The sequence below is a fragment of the Pelodiscus sinensis genome, chromosome 19, assembly GCF_049634645.1.
Source record: "Pelodiscus sinensis isolate JC-2024 chromosome 19, ASM4963464v1, whole genome shotgun sequence".
Lineage (NCBI taxonomy): Eukaryota > Metazoa > Chordata > Testudines > Trionychidae > Pelodiscus > Pelodiscus sinensis.
In genome coordinates, this window is record NC_134729.1 from 1,710,979 (window position 1) to 1,735,166 (window position 24,188).

The 24,188-nt window shown below is 54.4% G+C and overlaps 1 protein-coding gene across 2 annotated transcripts in view; it reads right to left on the reverse strand.

Moving 5' to 3' along the window:
• FAIM2 (Fas apoptotic inhibitory molecule 2) overlaps window positions 1-17,827 on the reverse strand; it is a 34,857-nt gene extending 17,030 nt beyond the window's left edge. Inside the window, exons 1-4 of one of the 2 annotated variants that reach the window (XM_075901676.1) lie at window positions 17,610-17,827; window positions 9,749-9,938; window positions 4,307-4,410; window positions 2,457-2,521 (exon numbers count right to left, since the gene is read on the reverse strand). In XM_075901676.1, the coding sequence (XP_075757791.1) occupies window positions 2,457-2,521; window positions 4,307-4,410; window positions 9,749-9,938; window positions 17,610-17,642 (392 nt within the window). In that variant the 5' untranslated portion in view covers window positions 17,643-17,827. Of the gene's footprint in view, window positions 1-2,456; window positions 2,522-4,306; window positions 4,411-9,748; window positions 9,939-13,447; window positions 13,772-17,609 lie in introns of those variants that run through there. The other variant, XM_075901675.1, reaches the window with a different exon arrangement.
• Window positions 17,828-24,188: the final 6,361 nt, after the last annotated feature.

Consider the following 24,188-nt stretch of genomic DNA (forward strand, 5'->3'; position numbering starts at 1 on the left):
TAAGCACCCGGTATTTTTGCCTCCTGTCTGGGAAAAAAAATCAGACAGTACTGGACATTTTACGTGTCTGGTATTTTATGAATTTTTTACTGGACGGGAGATGAAAATACCAAACTGTCCCAGTCAATCGGACCCCTGGCAACCCTACGCCATCTTGCCTGGCGCACCAGCACCCCCAGAAAAGCAGAGCTCAAGGGATGAGCTGCTAGCATGTAGCCTCCAGAGCCCAGAACGGGGGCTTGTCCCATGCACTCACCCAGGGGCAGCGGGTAATGCAGGCAAGGGAAGGGACAGCCTTCCCAAAACTGCCTACACGCCCAACCGACTGGGGCTGCCACTGGGGAGGGATGGGACCACCGTGCGGCAGCCTGGCTTCCCCATCCACCGAGGTGGGCCGGGCCGGGGCTGCAGGACGGTAGTCCTGCCTCTCCACGTGTCCAGGAAGGATTGGGCGAGAAGTGGGCGGGGCTTGGCTCCAGGGGCAGGGCCTAAGGCAGAAGGGGCGGGGCTAGGTTTTGCCTTCCCCAGCTGGGCTTACACCCGCCGCTCGTGCACTCACCAGTGGGTTATACAGACACCTGAGCTAAAGCACTACGGGTTGAACCTCTCTGGTCCGGCAACACCCATAGTCCAGCAGGGCCCTGGATGTTGCTGGACCAGAGAGCCCCAGTGGCTGTCGGCTGGGAGTCCGGCAAGGTGCCGCATCCCACCCCACACGGCTGGTGGCTGGGGCCGGGAGCCGGCAGCTAGTCCCACTTGGTTCACCAGTTAAATGTTCGGCTAACCTAACGTTTAATCGGTGAACTGGTTCATGGGGCTTTCACGTCCCTAGTTCCCAAGGGCACTTTACTGTGCTGAAACTTGCTGTGGTGGGCAGGGGGGGTTGTGTGTAGGGATCTGTCCCACGACAGGCTCTCAGAGCTGTTCTGGGGCATTACTCTGGCTTGGACCACGTGGAAACCAGACTGCGGGGTCACGTCCGACCGTGGAACCGATGACTGACGTCGTCATCGGGGCATCATTTCTACAATGTAAGCACGGACGCCCAACCCGTCTCGTCTTTGGGATGCCCATTGTGCTGATGGGAAACTGAGGCACATCAGTGTCTTGCCCAAGGTCACACGGGAAGTCCACAGCAGAGGCAGGAGGTAAACCTGGCTCTCCCACCTCAGTGCCCCAGCTGTGGGGGCCCCAGACTTCCTCCCTGTGGGGGTTTCACTGATTGGAAATAAACCAAGCTGCCCAGCAGGAAGGCTGGTCCATGGAAGAGGCACTCGCTTTGGCTGAATAAGGAGCCGGTTCGATTCCCACCTCCCTCCCGAGGCTCCTGGGGGAGTCGCTTAATGTCACCGGTCCACATCTCCCATTTGGAGCAGGCACCGTCTTTTACGAAGTGTTAGTACCGTGCCGGTTTCCGTGGCGCCGAGATAGCTGCAGTAATATTCATGCTAATCACCTGTCATCAAAGCACTTGCCTATGCAAATTACCCATGGGAGGTAGGCCGCATCATGAGCCCCATTTTAGGGATGGGGAAACTGAGGCAGGGAGCGGGGAGGAGAGTTGCCCAAGATCCCGCAGTCTGGGGCAGGGTTAGACTTCAAAGCCCGGGGTCCTTTCTAAAACCCAGGTGGCCTGATTCGGAAACCCCTGCTCTCAATATTCGTTGTCCCCAGACAGGCTATTACATCTGAAAGTGACTGTCTAAAAGAGCCCCTCGCCCTGCAGAGTTATCAATTATGCAGCCCAGCCTGCTGGCAGGAAACTGGCCCCTGCCTCTTTGACAAGTCGCTGGACTGCTGCAAGCGGCGCTGATCTATTATTAATCCCACAGGGAATTTGATCCCAGGTGCACCCAAGATCCTAAGTTATCCGCCCGGCAGGGAGCCTGACACCTGCTTACTTGAGGAGAGGCAAGCTACCCCCCAAGGCAGGCCCACTGACGGGGTGGGCAAAAGAGGCAGCTGCTCCAGGACCCGGCGATTCAAACGGGCAGTCATGACAGCCGGAGCTGCTGGCCCTTTAAATCCCCGCCAGAGCTCTGCGCAGCATGCTCCGGGTGGCTCTGAGGGCTGGCTGCCCCAGCTCCGCCCCTTCTGCCTGAGGCCCCGCCCTTCTAGCACAGGGCACCAGCAATTTGGAAACAGAGCCAAGCGTCAGGGGCTGAGTGGATGTCTATGGGAAAGCTCTCCAGGTGTCCGCGTGACAGGTAGAACGCTACCCAGGTAACCGGCCGGTTCACACCCCCAGAAAAGTTGTCCAGGGACCTGAGTGGCAGACAGCCTGCGAGGAAAAAATACCCCAAGTGACAGCGCCCAAGGGAAAGGTACCCAGGTACCGTGGGACCGATCACGGCCAGGTGAAAGATACTCAAGGATGTACGTGACCGATCCCTGGAGCCCCAGGTGCAAAAGTTAAGACGTGAGAGCTGAGGATGGCTGCGAACTCGGAGACCTACCAGAAGGTGAAGAGAGCCACGATGTTGACGGTGACAGACAGCTGGACCATGAGGATGGCATAGACCTGGAGAGAGAAGCCACCTTGTCAGTGCGGGTCCCACGCGTGGCTGGCTGTAGGCAAACCCCGCCCGTGGGAAAGTGGACGGGCTCCTCCGCTGGCGGAAAGCCTCCTTCCACTCCTCGGGTGATGGACGTGACCCCACTGGCTTCAGGAAAGCTGAGGTCTTGGTACCCACAGGCCGTCTGGCCCATGGATTTCAGGAGCAGTGGAACCTCTCTAATCCGGCACCCTCTGGACCTGGCCTGAGAATTTGCCGGACCACGGGAAGTCGATATTGTCTAGCAACATCACCCACCCTTCCCCGGCTTCCTGGGCTCTTAGAGACTCGGAGGGGTAAATTAGAGCGAACTAACAGTGCAGAACCCTCAGAGCCAGGACCAGAGGCTGTAAACAAACTTTATGGGACCGCGGGAAACTTGGCCACGCCCGTGACAAGTGGACCTCCGGGCCAGAGCGGTTCAAGCTGCAGAGCGACGCTCAGCTAAGGATCTGGCCACGTTGACTTTAGCGGAGCTGTGCTGGTTTGCCCCACGCAGGGTCGGGTCCATTATAGAATCCTAGAGCTGGACGAGACCTCAGGAGTCATCAAGCCCAGCCCCCTGCCCAAGGCAGGACCAACCCAACTCAATCAACCCAGCCAGGGCTTTGTCAAGCTGAAACTTAAACACCTGTAGGGATGGAGATTCCACCCCCTCCCTAGGGAACCCAGCCCAGCGCTTCCCCACCCGCCTAGGGAAAGAGTTTTACGTAATCTCCAACCTAGACCTCCCCCACTGCAACTTGAGCCCATTGCTCCTTGTTCTGCCATCTGCCCCCCTGAGATCAGCCTCTCTCCAGCCTCTTTGGAACCCCTCTGCAGGGAGTTGCAGGCTGCTCTCAAATCCCCCCTCACTCCTCTCTTCTGCAGACTAAACAAACCCAACTCCCTCAGCCTCTCCTCCAGCCCCCGAATCATTTTGGTTGCCCCCTGCTCTACCCTCTCCAATGCGTCCACATCCTTTCTGTAGTGGGAGGGGGGCGAGCAGAGCTGGACACAATACTCCAGATGTGGCCTCACCAAAGCCGAATAAAGGGGAATAATGACATCTCTGGATCTGCTGGCCAGGCTCCTCCTAATGCCCCCCAATATGCCATTAGCCTTCTTGGCTACAAGGGCGCCCTGCTGACTCATCTCCAGCTTCTCAGCCACTGTACCCCCAGGTCCTTTTCTGCCGAACGGCTGCTTAGCCAGTCGGTCCCCAGCCTGTACCACTGTTTGGGATTCTTCCGTCCCAAGGGCCGGACTCTGCACTTCTCCTTGTGGAACCTCGTCAGATTTCTTTTGGCCCGATCCTTGAATCTGTCTAGGAATCCTCTAATCGGTCTAGGATTTACCCCACGCAGGGTCCAGTCCATTGATTTACCCCACTCGGAGATCTGGCCCCCGGAACATTTTCTTCCTCTCCTCCTACTTAAGAACACGTGTTCCAAACGCACGACAGAGACAGCCCGGAGGCCGCACCAGGGCGCACCCCCACCCCATCCGTTAATTCTTCCTGCCGCATTTTGGGCTCCTCTTCCGCAGCGGGTGGTGGTGGCCGGAGCTGGCAGCTCAGATGCAGACCCGGGCATGCCCCGAGTGAGGTTAGCACGACAGCCCGGCCGCACGGCCCTGACCGGGTCTCACCAACCTCAGCCGTGCGAGCCTCGCACGGACTAGTGCATCACTGCCCTCCCTGGGACCTTGCAGCTTCATTCTCCCACCCCCCTTGGGGCCCATAAGCTACAGCCGGCCGCCCCGGGGGTTACCTTTCTGACGAACACTCGGCGCACGTTTTTGTCGTCCCAGTTGAAGGTTGTGAGGAGCTCCGTGTCCCCCGGGTACCCGCCGCTGCCATAATTGGGGCTGGCACCTGGAAAGAGAAAGACACGTCCAATGCGACCTCCCGGCTTTGCCCATCCCCCCAGCTGTGTCCCACCATTTACCCAGGGCGCATTGGGGGTATCGTCTGGAACCAGGGGTGGATCAAAGTTGATAGCAGGCCTGGGTCACCCCCGGCTACCCCAAGATCTCCCACACACGTTGCACCCCCAGGGAACAGTTTCTGCTAGCCATCCCAGCATAGACCGTGTCCTCTGGAGCCCTTGGAAGAAGACTATAAGTCTGATGTCTAATGCCTTGTTCGGAAGCTCTGTGGGGGTCATGGCGCCCTGTTCCTCATGCTTTGGCAACATCCGCACCGCAAACGAAGTTGTGTCTTCTCGTGACTCTGGCGTCCTTTGTCTGAAATGCTCTGCAGGGTTGTCTGGGATGCGTGGAGGAGATGTGTGTGAGCAGGAAAACCATCCCCCATGCCCAGATAGCCCAGAAGTGAGAACCTTGAAGATAACCAGGAAACGTCCATGGTGAACATAAGAGCAGCCAGACTGGGTGAGACCAAAAGCCCAGTGTCCTGTCTGCCAGCAGTGGCCAATGCTAGGTGCTCCAGAGGGAGTGAAAAGAACCAGGAATCATCACCCATTCCCAGAGGCTAGGGATACCATTCCTAACCATCTTGGGTAGTAGCCTTTGATGGACCTAACCTCCATTAATTTATCTAGATTTTTTTGGAATTCTGTTGACGTCCTGGCCTTCACAACATCCTCTGGCAAGGAGTTCCACAGGTTGGACCATCCGTTTCATAAAGAAAAACGGCCTTTAAACCTGCTACCTATTGTACCTGAGGCAGAATTAACTTAGCAGAATTGACAGAGCCCTGAAGACAGGCAGACGACCCCCAAGAGTGAGAGAAAACAAGAAACAAGATTAAGAAACCTAACAACAGCCAGCAGAGGAGAACTGTGGAAAATCCAGAGATTAAAACCTCTTAAGGACGAGTAACTGCAGCAGGATACTGCAAAACCCCTAGACTCCAATGGGAACTGACATGTATAAAATGGGGGGGGGGGTTCACTATTAGACTCTGGGTTCGGTCCTGGAACCCAGCCTCAGAGGAGCCACAAATCGTGATCGATAGACCCTGACGCCTCAGTCATGCTCACTCTGACTCGGCCAATAACATTGACATTAGCCACAACAGACTAGTCGCTATAACTCACCTGCAGGACGTGTGTGTCGTGTGTGTGTGTGTGTGTGTAACTACATACACTGCTTTTCATACTGTATTTTTAATAAATGCGGCATATTGCCTTTTCCCCTGAAAAAGATCCCGTGTGCCTAGAAAAGCTTGGAAAAGAGGAGACAACGGGGGGATATGATCGAGGTCTATAAAATCATGACTGGCGTGGAAAAAGTGAATAAGGAAACGTTATTTACTTGTTCCCATCACATAAGAACTCGGGGTCACCCAATAAAATGAATAGGTAGAACATTTAAAACAAACAAAACAAAGTTTTTCTTTGGGCAGCATACTGTTAACCTGTGGAACTCCTTGCCGGAGGATGTAGTGAAGACTAGGACTTTAACAGCGTTCAAAAAAGAGCTAGATAAGTTCATGGAAGTTACGTCCATCAATGGCTATTAGTCAGGATAGGTAGGAACGGTGTCCCTAGCATCTGTTTCTCTGGAAATGGATGGCGGGGGGAGGGAGGGGACAGATCACGTGATGACGGGGGAGGGGAGAAGTGATCCCTCCCTCTGGGGCACCTGGCATTGGCTACTGTCTACAGACAGGACACTAGGCTAGATGGACCTTTGGTCTGACCGTGTCTGGCCACTCTGATGTTCTTATGTGTGCTTCTTATAAGCACAGCACCTCAATCTTCCCAGCATATCGGGAATGTCTTCCTGTGGTTTTGACTCTGATTTATGTCCTTGTGTAGCAGCCAGTGGTCTGCGGTTAGCAGCTCTGTAAAGCTGACCAGCGGCTGTCACATCAGCAGAGATTAATGGTCTGCCTGCAGATTCCTCCACCGACAGGGCTGTATCCTGCGGCTTCACACCAGAGCAGGGCGAAAAGCAACGGTTTTGGTTCCCCGGCTAATTCAAAAAGTCGAGGGAGAATCGCATCAGGCCGGATGGAAAATGCACAGGCTGTTTTGGAGAACTGTCAGTGAGTTGAAAAGTTTTTAAAAAAGGGGGGGGGGGGAGTTGAACCAAATGTTTTGGGGGCGATCAAATCAAACCATTTCAGGAGGTTGAATGGTTTTTGAATAAAAGGCAGCCATGAAAGGAAAAACCGCTGGGGAGGAGCACAGCAGCTGTCGAACCGCCAACAGCAACGCTGCTCAGCTGTTTGGGATAGAAGCCAGAGCAGAGCACGAAGTCTGGGGAGAATTTACAGCAGGGAAATATAATTATCCAAATGGGAGCATGGCCCAGGCACGGGGCTAACACGCCTCTTCTTGCAAACAGTGTCATGGGATCGTTAATAGCGATAATGAATGCTAAAATTATACCCTTCCTTTTCAGTCAGATCCAGAGGCTTCACCTGTCACTGAATATTAAACACCCCCCGGGTGTGCATAAGACTAACTCTGCAATCTCGTGGTACTGGCTAATTGCCTGAAACTACCACACGCCTGCCTTGTTTCTTGGGACAACCCGTCTCCTTTCAGACCCGTTCACCCCGGGCTGTTTCATACAGATCCTTGTCCCTACCCTGGATGCGAGTGACATGCCAGGCTGCTGGCTGATCTTCCCGCTGTCACAGGGCCAGCTGGCCTAGACCAGAGCGTCCCGGGCGGCTTTCTAGACCTTTTCCCAAACTGCCCGAGTCTCCTCTGCCAGAAAGCACCAGACACAAATCCAGAAAAGGGCCAAGAGCTCTGCATGAAGAAGGCTTCCTTGACTATGACCGAACATGACCACAGACGACCCAAACCTGCCCCGTGGATCATCTCGGCGGTTTGGCACACAGGACCCGGGCAGCGGCAAATATCACCCCTGGAGTGCGGGAATGGTCTGACCGGAGAAATTCTCAGATAAAGGAAGAGCTGAGCTAACAGGGGGAGGTGGGAGGGGCAGTATGAGTAACCATGGCAACCGGTGATGCGGCTGCAGATGAATAATAATCCCTAGGTCTGATCAGCAGAGCTCAACCCCTCTTGGCAAAGGAGACCGGTACCATCCGGCCCATTTCACAGGTGAGGAAACTGAGGCAGGAAAGTGATGTGCTTGAGTCCCCCTTGAGGCACACGACAGACCCAGGAAGGGAAAACAGGCCACCTGACTCTCAGTCCTGCGTTCTAGGCCGCATCTCCTGGTGAAAGCTGGCACCATTTGTTTGACGGATGCTAGTTACAGGGACTGTGGGGTTGTTTGAAATGTGTGACTGGAGGACAGGCAAACAGAGCAGGGTTGCCTGCGGGGAAACTCCCAGAGGTTTGGTTTTGTTGCCTTTCAGGCCTCTAGGAGCAGTAAACTCAACGTCCGAAGCAGCCGTTGGAAGGACAAGACGGATAGCGAGCGACCGGCTGCCGTGACTTGCGAAGGATGGGCCACGCTTGTCTCAGTCTCTCTGTTACAGGGTGTTGGTGACACCACATGGGACAACAGGTCCCCTCACTGTGGAAGCACATGCCAAGCTTCAGAGATCCAGTTGAAACCCTGGACGAGGTGTAACGCCGACAGGCGGAATTGAACTTGGGACCTCCAGAGCTGAGTGCATGAGCCGTTACTGCTTGGGCTGTAGAGCGATGTCTCTGTCGCCCCCTTGTGGGGCAGTGAACCGCCACACCCAGTACGTGTGTGGGTTACACCTGCCGGTCTCCATATTAGACAAGGTTAAAGGACCAGAGGCCCACGTATTTGCCTCGCGTGGCAACAGAGAAAACGAAAACTTGCTGGATCCATGGGGTTCGAGTGTGGACCATGAGACATTTTATTGACTGTTTCCCACGTGCAGGGCCACCGGATTCTGCTGGTTTCTGACAACATCGGGTATTTTTCCTCCAAGTGCTACTAAAATGACATGCAGGAAAAACAAGGGCGTGTGACGCGAGGCGTGTGCCAATTGCGCACCACACTGGCCGTGAGCGCTGGGCGCTCCCTTTGCAGCCAATCAAAGCGCTGCTACAGTTCAGTCACCACCCCCTACAGAGGGAGGACAATCCAGAGGACTACAGATCCGTCACCTTCCCCTCTGTCCCTGGAAAAATCATGGAGGGGATCCGCAAGGAATCCATGTTGAAGCAGAGGAAAGTGATCAGGAACTGGCAACGGGGATTCACCAAGGGCAAGTCATGCCAGGCTGGGGGTCAGAGATATCAGAGAGAGAGAAGGGAAAGGGACCTGGAATGAGAAGGAACGTGGGGACCAGCAAGGGAGCTGCCGGGGGAATTAATATGAGGGCGCACAGAGTGGGGATACACCTGGCAGCCGCATGTGCTTGCATCAAAGCTGTCCCCCCACAAACGTGTATCCTTGAAACGTACGAGTGCCTGTTATTTATCGCCTCTCTATGATAGACTCGCACTCCGAGGCAGAAGGGGACGAGAGAAAGATTCCGAGGAAATCCAGGTTCCAGCGTCTGCAGGGAGCTAGTCCAGATAAACAGCTCAGCGACTTTCTAGCCCCGCACTGCCCTGCAGCGGGAGGTCTCTGTGGACCTATCTTTAGCGTCATCGGAGCCCGAAGGATGCAGTTACAGGATGTAACAGAAATAATCCCCATGCGCACACACCTGGAAATTCGATCCAAACAAGCCAGGAACGAGAGGCAGCCACCAAAAACATGCTGGGAGATTCACTCTACCACAACCAGCTAGTTTCTTACTAAGAAATCAGACCTACCCTGGTAGCCGCTCTGGATAGATTCAGCCCTCAAGCTCTCTGACATGGCATGTTAACCCTGGGCGGTCGCATTCAGACCCTGCAGATGCAGAAACCAAGCTGCTAAATGTCATAGGTTAGATGTGGAGACATAACGGGCCGTTTGAAAGGAGAAACAAGAGGAAATGTTTCCTAGTGGGCAGAGGAAAAGGCTTGAATCCAGATTCCGGATCTATCGCCACCTCTGAGAGGGAATAGGGTCTAATGGTTAGAGCAGCGGCAGTCAGAACTCCCAGCTCCAAGAGATAGTGTGGGCCAGTGGCTAGAGCAATGGACTGGAAGTCAGAACTCCTGGATTCTATCCCCTATTCTAACAAGGAGTGGAATCGAGAAGACTCCTGAATTCTGTTTCTGGCTCTGCCACCGACTTGCTCTGTGACCTTGGTCACATCTCTTTGCCTCAGCTTCCTCATCAATAAAGCGGGAACGATAACCTAGCCATGTGAATTTCCTAGCAGTGCAGGGCAAGCGGGTACTCACTGGGATCCACGTAAGCCCAGCTGGGGTGCATGGGCACCGACGGTGGAGGGGCGAATGCCTGCGTTTTCATCCCTTCCCCTGAGGTCGCTTCCTCGTACGTTGGAGGTGACGAGGGGGCGGTGGCATTGTCCTTCTTCGCTTCCTGGCCTGGCTGTCCCTCGGAGTTAGGAGGTTTGTTAGTCACAGAGAGCTGGGAGGCAAAGAGAACACGGGATTAAAATAGCCAAGGCACAATACGAACAGCCTCGCAGCTGGAACCAGCGGCTGACACAGCCTGGATGCCAACTCGCCTGCAGATTGGCCCGAATGCAAAACCCACCAAGATGCCCATCCACCTCCACGGGTTCTGGAACTCACCTGCGGCTGACTTCACGCCAGAACCCTGTGAGACATGCAGCCCTGAGACGGGGAGAGGCCAACGGAACCCGCCAGGCCCATCCCAAGCCAAGGTGGAAGGAGGTCAAAATGGAGGAGGAAAAAGAGCCAATGAGGGACAAATATGGAGTGGACACAATGGAGGAGAGGGAGGGCTGACTGTCTTGTGCCCACCCGGTAATAGACGCGCTCATTGCAGTCTCGCCAGACTGTTATATGGGCTCAAATCCCACACGTTAGCCGGCCACTGTCTGCAGCCACTGACTACAAGAGTTTTTCCGGGATAACGGAGGTAACCAGGAAAAACTCTTCCGCATCCGCATTTTTTTGCAGAAGAGCAAACGTGCTCTTTCGAAGGCCCTTGTATTGCTCGTTTTACGAGGAATAACGGGGCTTCCAAAAGAGGGGGTTTTTCCGGCATTTGACCCCGTCTAGATGGGCCAAATGTCGGAAAGCCTCTTCCGAAAAAATAAATGACGTCTAGACATACCCTGAGCTGGTCTGGGTGGTGACAGAGCACTGTGCCCAGGTGGGATCTAGAAACCCACGCAGGGCTCAGAACGACAACTCAGTCCATAAGCAATCCCGAATTATAAAACAGCCGAAGACGGACCCCAATAGAATCCGAAACGGGAAGGGCCCTCGAGAGGTTCTCGACCTCAGTCCGCTGCCCGCACGGCAGCACCAAGCACCGTCTACATCAGGGCTACTCAACATGCGGCCCGTGGCCCGTTTGTTTGTGGCCCGTGGTGCGGCTTGGGTTCACGCGGGGCTCAACCTGCGGCCCATGGGTGGGAGCCAAAACAAAAAAAAAATCACCAAAAGAATGGTCTTCTGTTGATATGAGTTTAGTCGTTACATTCCTGGCCTGTCATTGCTCAGTGAAAGTGCTGGCATATCGGTGGAAATGGGGTCAATGTTGCCGTTTCTTAATATCAGCGGAACTGACTTACATGGGGCCTGTGTGTTGTGTAGTTTTGCCTTCATCTTTGTATTCGTGCCCAATAGCATGACAAGCTATTTGCATATATTTGCATGTCGATGCAACCACACCTGAGTGGCAGCCCTCAGCTTGTGCTGCGAGTATCACTGTGGGCCCCGGGGCTTCCGAAGTTGAGTCGCCCTGATCTAGGTCAATGGTTTGCTAACTTTTTTGCTCATGACCCAGTTGCAGAAAACTGTTGATGCCGCGACCCAACAGATTGGGGCTGAGGATGGAGCTTTGGGGTGCAGGAGGGGGCTCCAGCTTTGGGGGGCAGGGCCGGGGTAGGAGGGGCTTCCCTCGAGCGGCTCCCAGGCAGCAGTGCAGTGGGTAGGGAGGGGAGCTAAGGCAGCTTCCTGCCTCTCCAGAAGCAGCCGGCAGCAGGTTCCCAGCCCATGGGAGTGCGCAGCAAGTGCTCGGGGCAGGGCGTAGAGCCCTATATTCTCTCCCCCCAACCCCACCTAGGAGCCGGGCCTGCTGCGGCTGCTTCTGGGGTGCAGCGCAGTCTGCAGTGCCAGGCAGGGAGCTGCCTCAGCCCCTCCCTCCCCCCGCTGCTCACCAGATCCCCCTGCAGCCACGAGCCCCAGGATCTGACACTGCACGGCCCAACCCTGGGTCACACCCCGTCCTTTGGAAACCCCTGGTCTAGCCCATCCCTGACAGGGGTCCCTCCAACCTGCTCTTAAACATCTCCAGGGATGGAGATCCACAACCCTCCAGTGTTTCACCCCCCGGACTGTGAGGACGTCTTTCCTACTGTCCAACCTGACCCCCCCCTCGCTGCACCGGAGGCCTGTTGCTTCCTGTCCTGTCCTCCGAGGCTATGGAGACTAGAGACAATGGAGCGATGCAGCCCCTGACGGTGCCGGTGCAGGACCCGCCAGCCCCTGTTTGCATGTCTCCCCATGCACCGCCCCACGTGTGCACCACCCCCCGGGAACCGCGCTCCCTAGCCACCCAGCAGAGATACCCGATTTCAACCAATCGCTGGCTGCGTCCGCTTAGCGCGCACTGACGCCTGTCATTGGCTGGCGGAAGCCCCGAGACAGCCATCCTGGTGCAACCCGAGCCAATCGCTGGCTGGGTAAAACCCGTATCGACCAATCAGCAACGGCATCTGTCTAGCGGCCACCAATGGCAGACATTGCTGCGGCCACACCGGAGCCAGGGTGAGATGACCTCATTCAAATGGGGGGGGGGGGGGGCAAATGGAAGGTGTGGAAACCTTCCCCTGCCCGCCCCGGCATCCACCCCCCGCTGGAGTCAGACTCCCCGGGCGATGGCTGGGGACAGCGCCCGGGACAGGCAGAGCACTGGCTGCAATACAGGAGCATCCCTGCTGCAGCTCCCCAGAGACAGCACGTCCCGCAGGACAGACCAACGGCTGGTTATGTAACCCCTCGATGCAGCGCCGCCAGGCCTTACGTAACCAGCCTCTGATCCCACGTGATAGCCGGCCTCCGTCTGCAACGAGCAGCTGCTGAGCTGCTATGGATGGAGACAGGGCACCGTGCCCGGGGGGATCTGGAAACCTACGCAGGGCTCAGAACAACAACTCAGCCAGAGAGAAACGTGCAGGGGCATCCAGGAGATTAGATAGATAGATAAGGGAGGGGTGGGGAGGGGGAGCTAGATAAATAGATAGATAATAGGGGGGTGTGGGCATAGATAGATAGATAGATAGATAGATAGATAGATAGATAGATAGATAGATAGATGGGGTGTGTGTGGGGATAGATAGATAGGGGTGGGGATGGATAGATAGATACAGGGGAGTGTGGGGCTAGATAGATAGATAGGGGTGGGGATGGATAGATAAATAGATACAAGGAGGTGTGGGGATAGTTAGACAGACAGATGTGTTGTGTGTGGGGATGGATAGACAGATACAGGGGAGTGTGGGGATAGATAGATGGACAGACAAATGCGGGAATAGATAGATAGATAGATGTTGGTAACCATAGGATGCTCTGTTGCTATGGCAACTGCCTTCTTGAGGTAGGGATGGGTGGGGGGGCGTGTGTGAAAGCCCCCCCCCCCTCGGGCCCCAGTTCAGTTACATGCTGGGGTCACAGCCCTTCCCTGCCGTGCTGACCTGCTCACACAGAGCAGCCTTGGCAAGGGTGGATCGAAGCCCAGCCCGGGCCAGATCCCATCGGGCAGGGCGCAAATCCCGACCGAGCCAGACCCTGCACCTGGCAACCCCCCACTTCTGCGGCAGGCCCCCCCGTTCCTGCCCCAGGCCGCGACGGGCCCCACCGCCGTCCCCACTGCCATCCTCGCATTCCCGGCCCCGCCAGGCCCCTGTGCGCAGGCAGCCCGGCGGCTGGGTCCCGACCTACCTTCCCCTGCGTCATGGTGCCTGGCGGAGGAGGATGCTCCGGCCGGGGGCGCTGACCCTCGTGCAGGCAGATGGGGGGGGAGAGCCCTGCAGAGTAGCCGCCGCTGCAGCCAACACGTCTCTTGCTGCCCTGATGCCCGCCCGGCGCGTGACGCGCTCGCTGTATCCCGGCCGGTCCCTGCAGCTTTGGCGGATGCTCTCGTGTTCTAGCAACATCCACCCAGCTGCTGGAAGAGGACTGTACCATTCCCGCCCAGCAGGGCAGGGGGGGAGGCGAGATGGGGGGGAGGCAGTCCCGTGCCAGGAGAAAAGTCCAGCAGATGCCAGGATGGAGCTGAAAAGGGGCAGGGGGGGGGGGGGAGCGTGGAAAGATGCAGAAGGGACGTTCTCCCTGCAGCATCTATCCCCGTGCTGCATCCCATCGGAGCCAGCCGCAGCCGGGGGGAGGAAGGGGGAAATCTTTCCCCGCCATCGCTAGGGCTGCCAGTGTAACCTTGGGTGGGCTTAGACTTCACTGCTCTTCTCCAGTGCCTAAAAAAACCCAACCCCAACCCCCCCCCCCCTCCCACTGCCACACAGTACGGGAGACCCAGACTTCAGTCTGTAAGGAATTTCAGCCTCATGTCAGCCTCCCTACATCCAAGTTCCTAAAGAAATGAATGTAATTAAATGACTTTATAAAAGCTGATGAAGAAACAAATACTCTCATTCTTACAACAGAACACGACTCTGTTATAACCCAGAGATAATGTCCATAGTCACAGCAAACATAAGTAAAAAAAAAAAAACTAAAAGCAAAATTTGAAGAATTCGGTCCACACAAACACAGTGAGAAAAGACGGAGAGGTCCCAAAAGCTTGGATTTAGTTCCCCAAAGCCTCAGATCATCAAATCTGCACTGTATGCTGAATCGGAACCATCTTTCGAGATATACCTATGGAAGGGACCTTGAGAAGTCATCGAGTCCCGTCTCCTGCCCTCACAGCAGGACCAAATACCATCCCGGATAGATTTACCCCAGATCTCTAACTGGCCTCCTCAAGGATTGAACTGACAACCCTGGGTTTAGCAGGCCAATGCTCAAACCATAGAAGTCCAGAAATAGAGATGTAGCCGTGTTAGTCTGGTCTTGCTGAAACAAAAGACAGGACGATGCAGCACTAACAAGATGGTTTATTAGCTGATGAGCTTTCGTGGGCCAGACCCACTTCCTCAGATCAAATAGTGGAAGCAAATTGGCACGACCGTGTATACCAAAGGGATACAATGAAAAAAAATGAACACATTATAAAACTGACAAATCAGTTTTAGAACAGAAGGAGGTGAGGGGGAGGGCTAGTATCTTTGAGATAATGATACTAGGGGTGGCACTACGAGGCAGCCAGCTCCCTGATAAAACTAGGCAGGTAACTCACAAGGAAACCCCGTTACAAGAAAATACAAAACTCTTTCCCCCTTGCTACATTTACAGAGAAGTTGAAAAATCACACTGTAACTGCAACAGTAACTAACGAAAAGTAACGAAAACAGTTTGGCAAAAATCAAGACAGCATTTCAAGCAGACAATTAACACCGAAGAAGCAATTTCCCCTCCCAGGCTCTCCTTGCTCTAAGTAGCATGGCCTGTCATCCCTGGTGGAGGGTCACAACACACGACCGGCTGCAAAGTGCGGAACAACAGTCTGCTCTCTGCTCCTGGCTCATTTTCTCCAATTCACACAGGCCTTAGAGACGCATCTGCCCTGCCTGCTTGCTCATGAAGACTGACCCCAAACTACTAAACCCAACTCCAGAAACTTCTGGGTGCAGTGGTAAATCCTCCCAGCAACAGTAACACTCAACTGCCTCCGACCTCCCCCGCAGGGGTCTCTTAAACATTCAGCTGCCGCCCGGCTGATTAGCAGAGCATCCCCAGCTGGCAGCGTGTGTTTCTATTGGTGGTGCACAACTGCCCTGCCTCAGTGCACATAATCCCTATGAGGTGCATGGATTACACCAGCCCCCCAGGACCATCCCGCTGTTTCCAGGCATTGAAGATTCATCTGGAATGCCCTGTGACCTCTAGGAGCACACCCAAGCAATATCCACAGCCCAGAAGAACAGGGATGTCCAGGGAGGGAAAAGGCTCTGCAGGACCCCAAAGCGGCCCCGGGTTCAAAGTAAGGCCTGAGACAAGCTTTGTAAAGTGAGGCATCTGGTGCAGATCACTCCCAGGGTCACCCCAGCCTGGCTCTGTGATGCAGAGAGGGAATCGGGAACCTCCCTTTAAGCGTTTCCATCCATGTGTGGAATAATTTTATGTGCAGCGAGGTGCGAATGTGCACCACCACCGGAACATAAAACCTAGCTGTAGGTGCTCTGCTATCTGTTTGAATCTCTCCTGAGTGGCCACACAAGCATGCAGCTTACAGGGAACACTGCTAGGGACCCTCCCTCCAAATAGGGGTGGCAAAAACCACACGGACGGGCACCAGACACATTCCCTGCCCTGCGAGGGAGGAATAAGATGGACTGATGATGAGGCCAGGTGAGGGAAAGGCTGGTGGGGAGATATCTGGGGACCTACCTTGATAACTGGTCCGAGTCCGAATTAAAAGCTCAAATCTGGAACAGGATCTGAATCCACCCCTCTCCATAGGAGCTCTCTCAGATCTACCAAACCTTCAGTGCTAAGGCAAACTCGGTCCCCTTTAAGGACACGAACCCTGCATCATTGCCAGCTTCCTCCCCGAATCAGGGTTCCCCATAAGCTGAGCACCTGGGCAGCCACCCAGGAAACATTCAGATGCCACCCAGCTAATTAGCAGAGCATCCCCAGCTGGCAGCGTGTGTCTCTATTGGTGGTGCACAACTGCCCTGCCTCGGTGCACATAAAAATTTATTCCACACATCAATGGAAAAAATTAGAGGGAACACTGCTGCTGACTGTTATTTGGGTCTTTTCCCAACTTGGCAATGTGGTATAAGCTAGATTCTCATCTTAAGGGGCTTGAGGAAGAGGGAGAGTGGGAACAGGGCTGGGCGGGGGAGGGGGCAGGGAGAGGGTCGAATCTGCCCCCCCCCCCCCAACTAGAATAGAAATAATCATTCTGCCTGCATTATTTTTACTCTTGGGGTGTTTCATTTGTTTGTTCCCGTGCCTGGCTGGGGGTGGCAGAGGCAGGGGAACAGCCTATGTGTAGAGTACTTGGGTGCATTTGGATTTCACATCACCTCTCTCGGTTTGCTAGCTTCTCCGGCCGCTCAGGAGCTGGCCTTTTAAATCCCCGTCCGACCAGAGGAGCCCTCCCCCCCAACTTGCCAAGGGACTTTAATGGGATTAGCGATTAAAGGGCAGCCAACCAGAACCGCTTCGCGCAGGAAGCTCTTAGCCTGGCCTGCGTGAAAAGCAAAACAAAAACGAAGCATCCGCCACACCCGGGGGAGTCTCTGAAAGGGAGAACCGCAGGGGCGTTTGCGAGGTCGGTTACAAACGCCGGCTACTGCACCCTCGAGAGGCAGGGCGAGGCAGTAATTAAAGGACTCGGTGGGGACTTAGGCAACACAGGTGTCACGGATTTCCTGCATGCCCTCTTGCCTCAGTTTCCCCTCTGTAACAGGAGGCTAAAAAACCCTGCCCTGCCTTCCAGATGAAAGGCTGGGGGAGGGGGTGCACATTAGGACCCAGGAGCGTGTCTACACAGCCATTTTGGACTGCCCCCTGCTGGCCGATGGCAGCCGAACCTGGCTTACAGGGCTTGGGCTGCAGGGCTGTTTCACTGCGGTGTATATAGGCGGTGGGTGAGGACAGGGCTGGGGGAAGCAAGCCCCTAGCTCCACTCACAGCCCCGCCCCTTCTGCCATGGCCCCGCCCCCATGGGAGCCAAGCCACCCCCTGCTCCCTCCCTGCCCCCCGAGCACGGGGAGGGCAGACGTGTGGCCCCAGAACACAGGGGAGGGCAGGTGCTCAGGGGCAGTAGGCATTCTGGGGATGGTCCCTGGCCATGTCGCTATTTGAGCTCAGGTGACAAGGTGGGAGGGTCCCACAAGCTGGAAATCTACCCGGCAAGGCGCCTGAATCAGCCGGCATGGGCCAGCGCCGGGTGCTTCTTTGCTGCACAGACATACCCCGAGACCGAGGAGTTTTCATGGCAGGCCAGAAGCAGGAAGGATGATTGTGACACCTGTTTTACAGAGGAGGAGCTGAAAGATCGCATGACAGGCCCATGGCCATACAGGAAGTCGGTGGCAGAGGCCAGGAACCGACGCGCACGCTCCCCATGCCTGATCCGGGGGCTTTCGTCACAACTCCAGCCAGCCACCCATTCCTCCTTCCTCTAGTCTCTTTACATTCTGTACAATCTCCCTGGTCTAGGTAGCCCCGGGCCTTGTGTGACCCACTCAGCTACTGGCTGTGACATTGCTGATTGTGATGTATTCATGCAGGGGTCCTCTGGCAGGGGGGCAAAGGGAGCACACACCAGGCAGCCCTACTGGTTGCCCCACCTCCACCCCTCCTGTCCGAGGCCCTGCTCCTTCCGGGAAAATGGAGTTAGCGCCCCCCACACCGCCCAGGGGCCCAGCAATTCTCATGCAGCTGGGGTTTGAACCCCAGTTGTTTGGTTGACCCAACGGCGCCCGACGCTCCAGTCTACAGAAACTATCAGGCCGCGCCTACACGCAGAAGCCGAACCCGACTCGCTCTGGATTAGCGCCTCTCCCGCGACACAAGATCACCCTCCGCGGCGTGTGCGAGGTGCGTTCTGTGATGACCAGCCCGGCCGTGCGACGCACGAGGGGCGCTTCAAAACCCAAATCATTGCATATTCCCGTGCGAGGGGATGACACCTTTCTCACGCTCGGAGCCCTCGGTGATTTCACGGGGATTAGTGCCGTGGTGCGGACTCCCCAGGGGTGTCAAAATGGAAGCCCAGCAAACCTGCTGGGCGAGTTAAGGGAACAGCTGTGCGAACACAAGCAGGCGTTTACATGCCCCACGGGAACGCGCCACTCCTCGGCAGGGCTGAAATCCCTCCTGAAGGCAACGAAAGCTCTGCCACTCGATACTGAAGCAATCACGCTCTCTAAAAACACGGCAGGGAACAATCCTGGGGTGGGAGGGGGCGGTTTAGGTCACGTGCCCCTGTGGCCCCAGCACAAATGAGTGTAAACTGGCCGGCCACACGTTTAGGCTCCAAATTAGGGGGAGGTTTCTAAGCATGAGTGAGGCAAAGTTCTCCTCCAAGAACAGCAGCAGGGCAAAACACCTTTGAGCTTAAAACAGCCATGGCCAACCTGCGGCTCTTCCCCCCCCACACCCCGAAAGTGCAGCTGGCGAAGCCTCCCCTGCACCCCTGAAAACAGCCCTCACCTCCTGGCTCCCTGTGCTCAACAGCACGGCCATTCAGAAATGGCAGTGGCCTTTAACTGTGTTTCTTAAAGGTGCAGTCCTTTTTTTTTTTTGCTTGATCAAATGCGACTGAGGGCTTTTTTTTGCTCGACAAGTTCGTCCCCACCCCCCTGGTAATGTGCACAACTATTTTGGCTCTTTGTCTGTAACGGGTTGGCCACCCCAGCTTAATACATGTATGGCGAGGATTATAGGACGGGACTGCCTATATTAGCACATGGCCCAGAGGCCTCAGGGTATCGGCCTCCTATCAGGGCGGGTCAGGAAGAAAATTTCCCGGTCTCAGGAACTCCTAGACTGCCCGTGGTATGGTTTCTTGCACCTTCCCTGATGCATTTGGTAATGGTTTTTTGATCCTGAGGTCGCAGGGTCAATTCCCCCGCACCACCACCTCCCCCTAATGAACCACCTCTTCAAGGGCGTCACATTAGAGCAGCAGGTCGAAAGCGCGTTGGCGACTCCCTCTAGTGATGGAGTCCCAAACAGCAGCGTTGTGGGAGGGGGAGATGCCAATCATCCTGTCCCTCTGATCCTGCCCCCCGTCCACCTCCGCATAGACAGGCTCCCAGCCCAGTAGCTGTAGGGGAAGGAGGGCAGAGCAGGGTCAGAATGGACAAACTGGATAGTAGAAATGTAGAATCATAGAACACTGGAATTGTGAGGGACATCGAGAGGTCATCAAATCCAGTCCCCTGCTCTCATGGCAGGACCAAGCACTGTCTTGATCATCCCTGATAGATGTCTATCCAACCTGCTCTTAAATATCTCCAGGGATGGAGATTCCACAACCTCCCTGGGCAATTTATTCCAGTGTTTAACCACCCTGAGAGGGAGGAAATTTTTACTAACATCCCACCCCAGGGTGTGTCTAGACTACAGGGGTCTGTCGACAAAAGTGGACTTTTGTCGACAAAACGATCCCTGCGTCTACACTGCTGCCGAGTTCTGTCGATGGCGGTAAACCTCATTCTATGAGCAATAACGACTTTTGTCGACAGAGATCTGTCGACAGAAGGCGTTATTGCATCTACACTGCCCTTTGCGTCTGCACTGTCATGTCGACAAAGCGGCTTGCTTTGTCGACAGGACTGGCTGTCGTCTAGACGCTCTTTGTCGACAGAAGCTTTGTCGACAGTAGCTGTCGACAAAACTTCTGTCGACAAAAGCCTGTCGTCTAAACGTACCCCCGTAGCATTCTGTTGTGACCAAACTCCACTTGTTTCCCAAAGGCCACTTGACATAACATTTCAACCTCAGTGCCATTGTCTTGACACTCAATGCGTTCATAAGGGCCAGATGCGCAGAAGTGTTTATAGATCTGGTCTCATGCCCGTTTGGAAAACCCACTCTGGGCTTCTTTAAACTCCTCCAGATCTGGGGCAGAGGTTGCGGGGGCGGGGGCGGTGGCTGGGGGTGAGCGGGGGGAATTGGGTTTCATGAAACAGCCACAATGGCAAAGTTAAAAACAAACTCAAACAAAATTCCACGCTGGTTGGAAGTAGAACAAATTATGCCAGAGGGTGGCGAGCAGTGGACAGATAAATAGTGCAGCCAGGCACTCCCTGAGATTAAATTATTCAGCTAGTGAGGAGCACGGGTGGGTCATCTGCACCTAGAAGAACATGTTCCTGCCACACTTGTGCAAATTAAAGGCGATTAAGTAAAGGTGGCTGCACAGGTATTCAAGGTAACACTGCCCAAACTGGGGGAGTGAAACAGGTTCTGGTGACAATTAAAACAAACACGATCTTTCCATGCCGCTGTCGAGTCCCTTGTCTAACGCAAACTATTAGGATGGTAAAATAAAATGTAAAATGTCAGCGTGGCAGCCGTGTTAGTCACTTTAAAAACGAGTGGTCCTGCAGCCAAGGATGGAGACAAACCGAAATTGAGGGAATCATGAGCTTCCGTGGGCAAAACCCACTTGGTCAGATGAGTTGGAGAGGAAATAACAGAAACCGAGCTCTCTATATATGTTTGAAGCAATATTGCCTTTTGTTTGTTTGCTGCTTCTTAATTTAATTGGGCGCCCTCTGGCTCTTGTGTGATATGAAGGAGTAAATAACACCTCATTATTTACTCTCTCCACACCAGTCCCTGTTTTGCAGGCCTCTGTCATCTCCCCTCTTCCTCGCCTCTTTTCCAAGCTGCGTCTTTGTAATCCCTCCTACGGAAGCGGTTTCACACCCCTAACCAGATAGATAGATAGATAGATGGGGTGTGCGGGGATAGATAGATAGATAGATAGTTGGGGTGTGCGGGGATAGATAGATAGATAGATAGATAGATAGATAGATAGATAGATAGATAGATAGATAGATAGATAGATAGATAGATAGATAGATAGATGGGGTGTGCGGGGATAGATAGATAGACAGACAGACAGACAGACAGACAGACAGATAGATAGGGTGTGCGGAGAGAGAGAGAGAGAGAGATAGATGGGGCGTATGGGGATGGATGGAGAGAGGGAGGCAGAGAGATCTACTCAATGTGAATAGGATGGCACTGAATTTACTCAGAACCAGCCGAAATTCTTTTTTAAAAAATCAATGAAAATCCATGAAAATGTGGCTCATTTGTTACTGGTTTTTCCTCTCTGCTGGCCCTAGGTCACCATTAGTGCCCCAAAGGCAATTCCAGGCTCTGCTGCCCCTTCCTGGAACATGCAGCCTCCTCGCGTCAGGCTGACGTGGGCTCGGGATGACGCGAGATGGAAGGGAAACCACGAAGCCGGCTGAGCGGTGCTGCCCTTCGGCCTGTCCTCGCCCATGCGGACGGTCTCTTGTGCAACCGTCCCCAGCCGCCCTTGGGGTGCAAAGGTGACAGTGATGGAGCTGGCCGGTGGCTCCGGGTGCCTCTGGGAGGGGGAAGGGTTGAAACTGTCTGCAGAAGGCTCTCTCTTTGCGGCTCCCGGGGCTGCGGAAACAACGTTCGCTTGGCGGGCAGGTGCTCTTCCTCGCGGAGCGGGCAGCTGGTACCTGGCTTCCGGGGTACCCCCGAGAGATGTGCCTGAGACTGGCAGGCCCCGCTCGGTTCTTCAGATCTTCCGGGGCTGCCATTACGCAGCCACCAGCGTTCTCAGCCTTGTTCATTATCGCCTGGAGCAAGCCAAGCCTCTGCCGCCCTGCGACCACGCAGCACGACTTTCAATGCCTCCAACACGGGGCTGGAATCCCAGGCAGAGCCCCTAGCACCAAGCTGGACAGCTGCCCCAAGCCTTGCACTTTTGGGGGCCCCATGGCAGTCACCCCAATAGTCCGGGGGCCCCAGGCCCCACACTTGGGTTGCAACCCGCCCCCCAGGCACCCCTCAGGACAGTCCTGATCCCAGATCTATAGTGCCCGGGAAACTGGCAGCGAGTTACAGGAACACGTCGGGATATGCCCATCAAAATTAAGGTTCTGCGGCTGTCACCGTTATTCCTAATGACAGTCATGGGAGGGCTGGGGGAGGGGGGCTCACAGAGCTCAGATGCTGACTGCTCCCTGCCCCAAATAGAAGGGATGAATTTGCAGGGCACATGGGGGTAGAAAGAAAGAAAGAAAGAAAGAAAGAAAGAAAGAAAGAAAGAAAGAAAGAAAGAAAGAAAGAAAGAAAGAAAGAAAGAAAGAAAGAAAGCATGGAGCTAGACAGAGAATTGTCACATATTCTCCTGTTTAGCATACACTCAAGCTTGCCCGTGTAAGGATAAGGCCTTGGTCTGCAGCCATATTGGAAGGCCTAAAGCAGGGCAGGGAATCTGTTTTGGGGTTGGGGGGCTGCTGATCCCCAGAAAAATCAGGTGGGGGCCACACACAAGTGAAAAGCAGAACAAAAACAAACAAAACCCAGAAACAAACAGCCCCTCACGGACGTGTCCCCCGACTGAGAAGCTAAAAGACTCTCCCGCATCAGAGATGAGGGAGGCCAGGCTAGTAGATTTTGTTTGCTCAAGCCTCATGGGGGGATAATGAGGGGGGGCCGGAGCACCAGTGTGGGCTCCCCAGTGCTGGGCGGAGAGCCCTGCGCGTTGGAGGCCAGATCCAGGCAAGCGGGGGGCTACATTCCAGGCTTGACGTTCCTCACCCCCGGCCTAAAGCTACGGCCTTTGTCTGCAGCCATATTGAAAGAGCAGCGGCCATTAGCAGAAAAGCAGGGAGTCACATACTGTCACGCCATCGAAACTGCATGAAAATAGCCTCCTACCAGGCAGTTAAGAAGAAGACCCTGTTTTAAGAGCAACCTGTATCACCAGATAACGAAACCGAGCTCAAGATGGGTAAAGAGCGTGAGAGCATTTTGTCTAGCAAGAAACTCCTTATCAACCCTGAGGGTTGTGAAATCCTCATTCCTTTCTTTACCATAGTGTTATGGATTACATAAGAACATAAGAACGGCCGTACTGGGTCAGACCTAAGGTCCATCTAGCCCAGTAGCCTGTCTGCCGACGGTGGCCAGCACCAGGTGCCCCAGAGAGGGTGGACCGAAGACAATGATCAAGTGATTTGTCTCCTGCCATCCCTCTCCAGCCTCTGACAAACAGAGGCCAGGGACACCATTTCTATCCCCTGGCTAATAGTCTTTTATGGACCTAACCTCCATGAAATTATCTAGCTTCTTTTTAAACTCTGTTATAGTCCTAGCCTTCACAGCCTCCTGTGGCAAGGAGTTCCACAGGTTAACTACACGCTGTGTGAAGAACTTTTCCCTGTTGTTTGTCTGCAGGATCTCTGTCTGGGTTTTAGCCATTGCCATCTGCTGTGTAATTAATTTTGCCAGGTGCCAATCAGTCAAGGTGGGGGGGTAGGATTGGGTGGCTAGGCCTGTCGCAGTAGGTTAGGGTTGGCTAGTAACATTTTAGTACAATAATTGGGTGAGACGAGCTAAGCAGGACTCAAAATTCACTCTGCAAACTGGGGTCCCACAGGCAGTTCTTGGGGAACCAACTCCAGGACATGGCCCCAAGATCAGAGCTAAAGAACTGAAGCCTTCCCCTGGGTCTTAGTGCTCAACGTCTCCCCTCTTGCTATCCCTATTCTGACTCTGCAGGCAATTAAAGCTGTTTTATTTTTTTTTCTTGTGCTTAATAATGCTTTTTTTTTTTGCTCAACAATTTTGGTCCCCCCCTTTATTTTCCCTCCACAGAATTTTTTCCCTGGTGTTTTTTTTTGGGGGGGAGGGGCATTTGGTATTTTTGGGTAAACCATCTGTCAACCCTACCAGTGAGGAGACCGGTTAATTGCTTCTAGGTTGTTTCACAAAAGCATGACCTTGTGTATTCACCGCAACGGGGTGAATCCAAAGTCTGTCTCTTGCTCTCTTCTGTCGCCTGGAAATCGTGTTGCAATTTGGTTGGGACCTGGAGTGATAT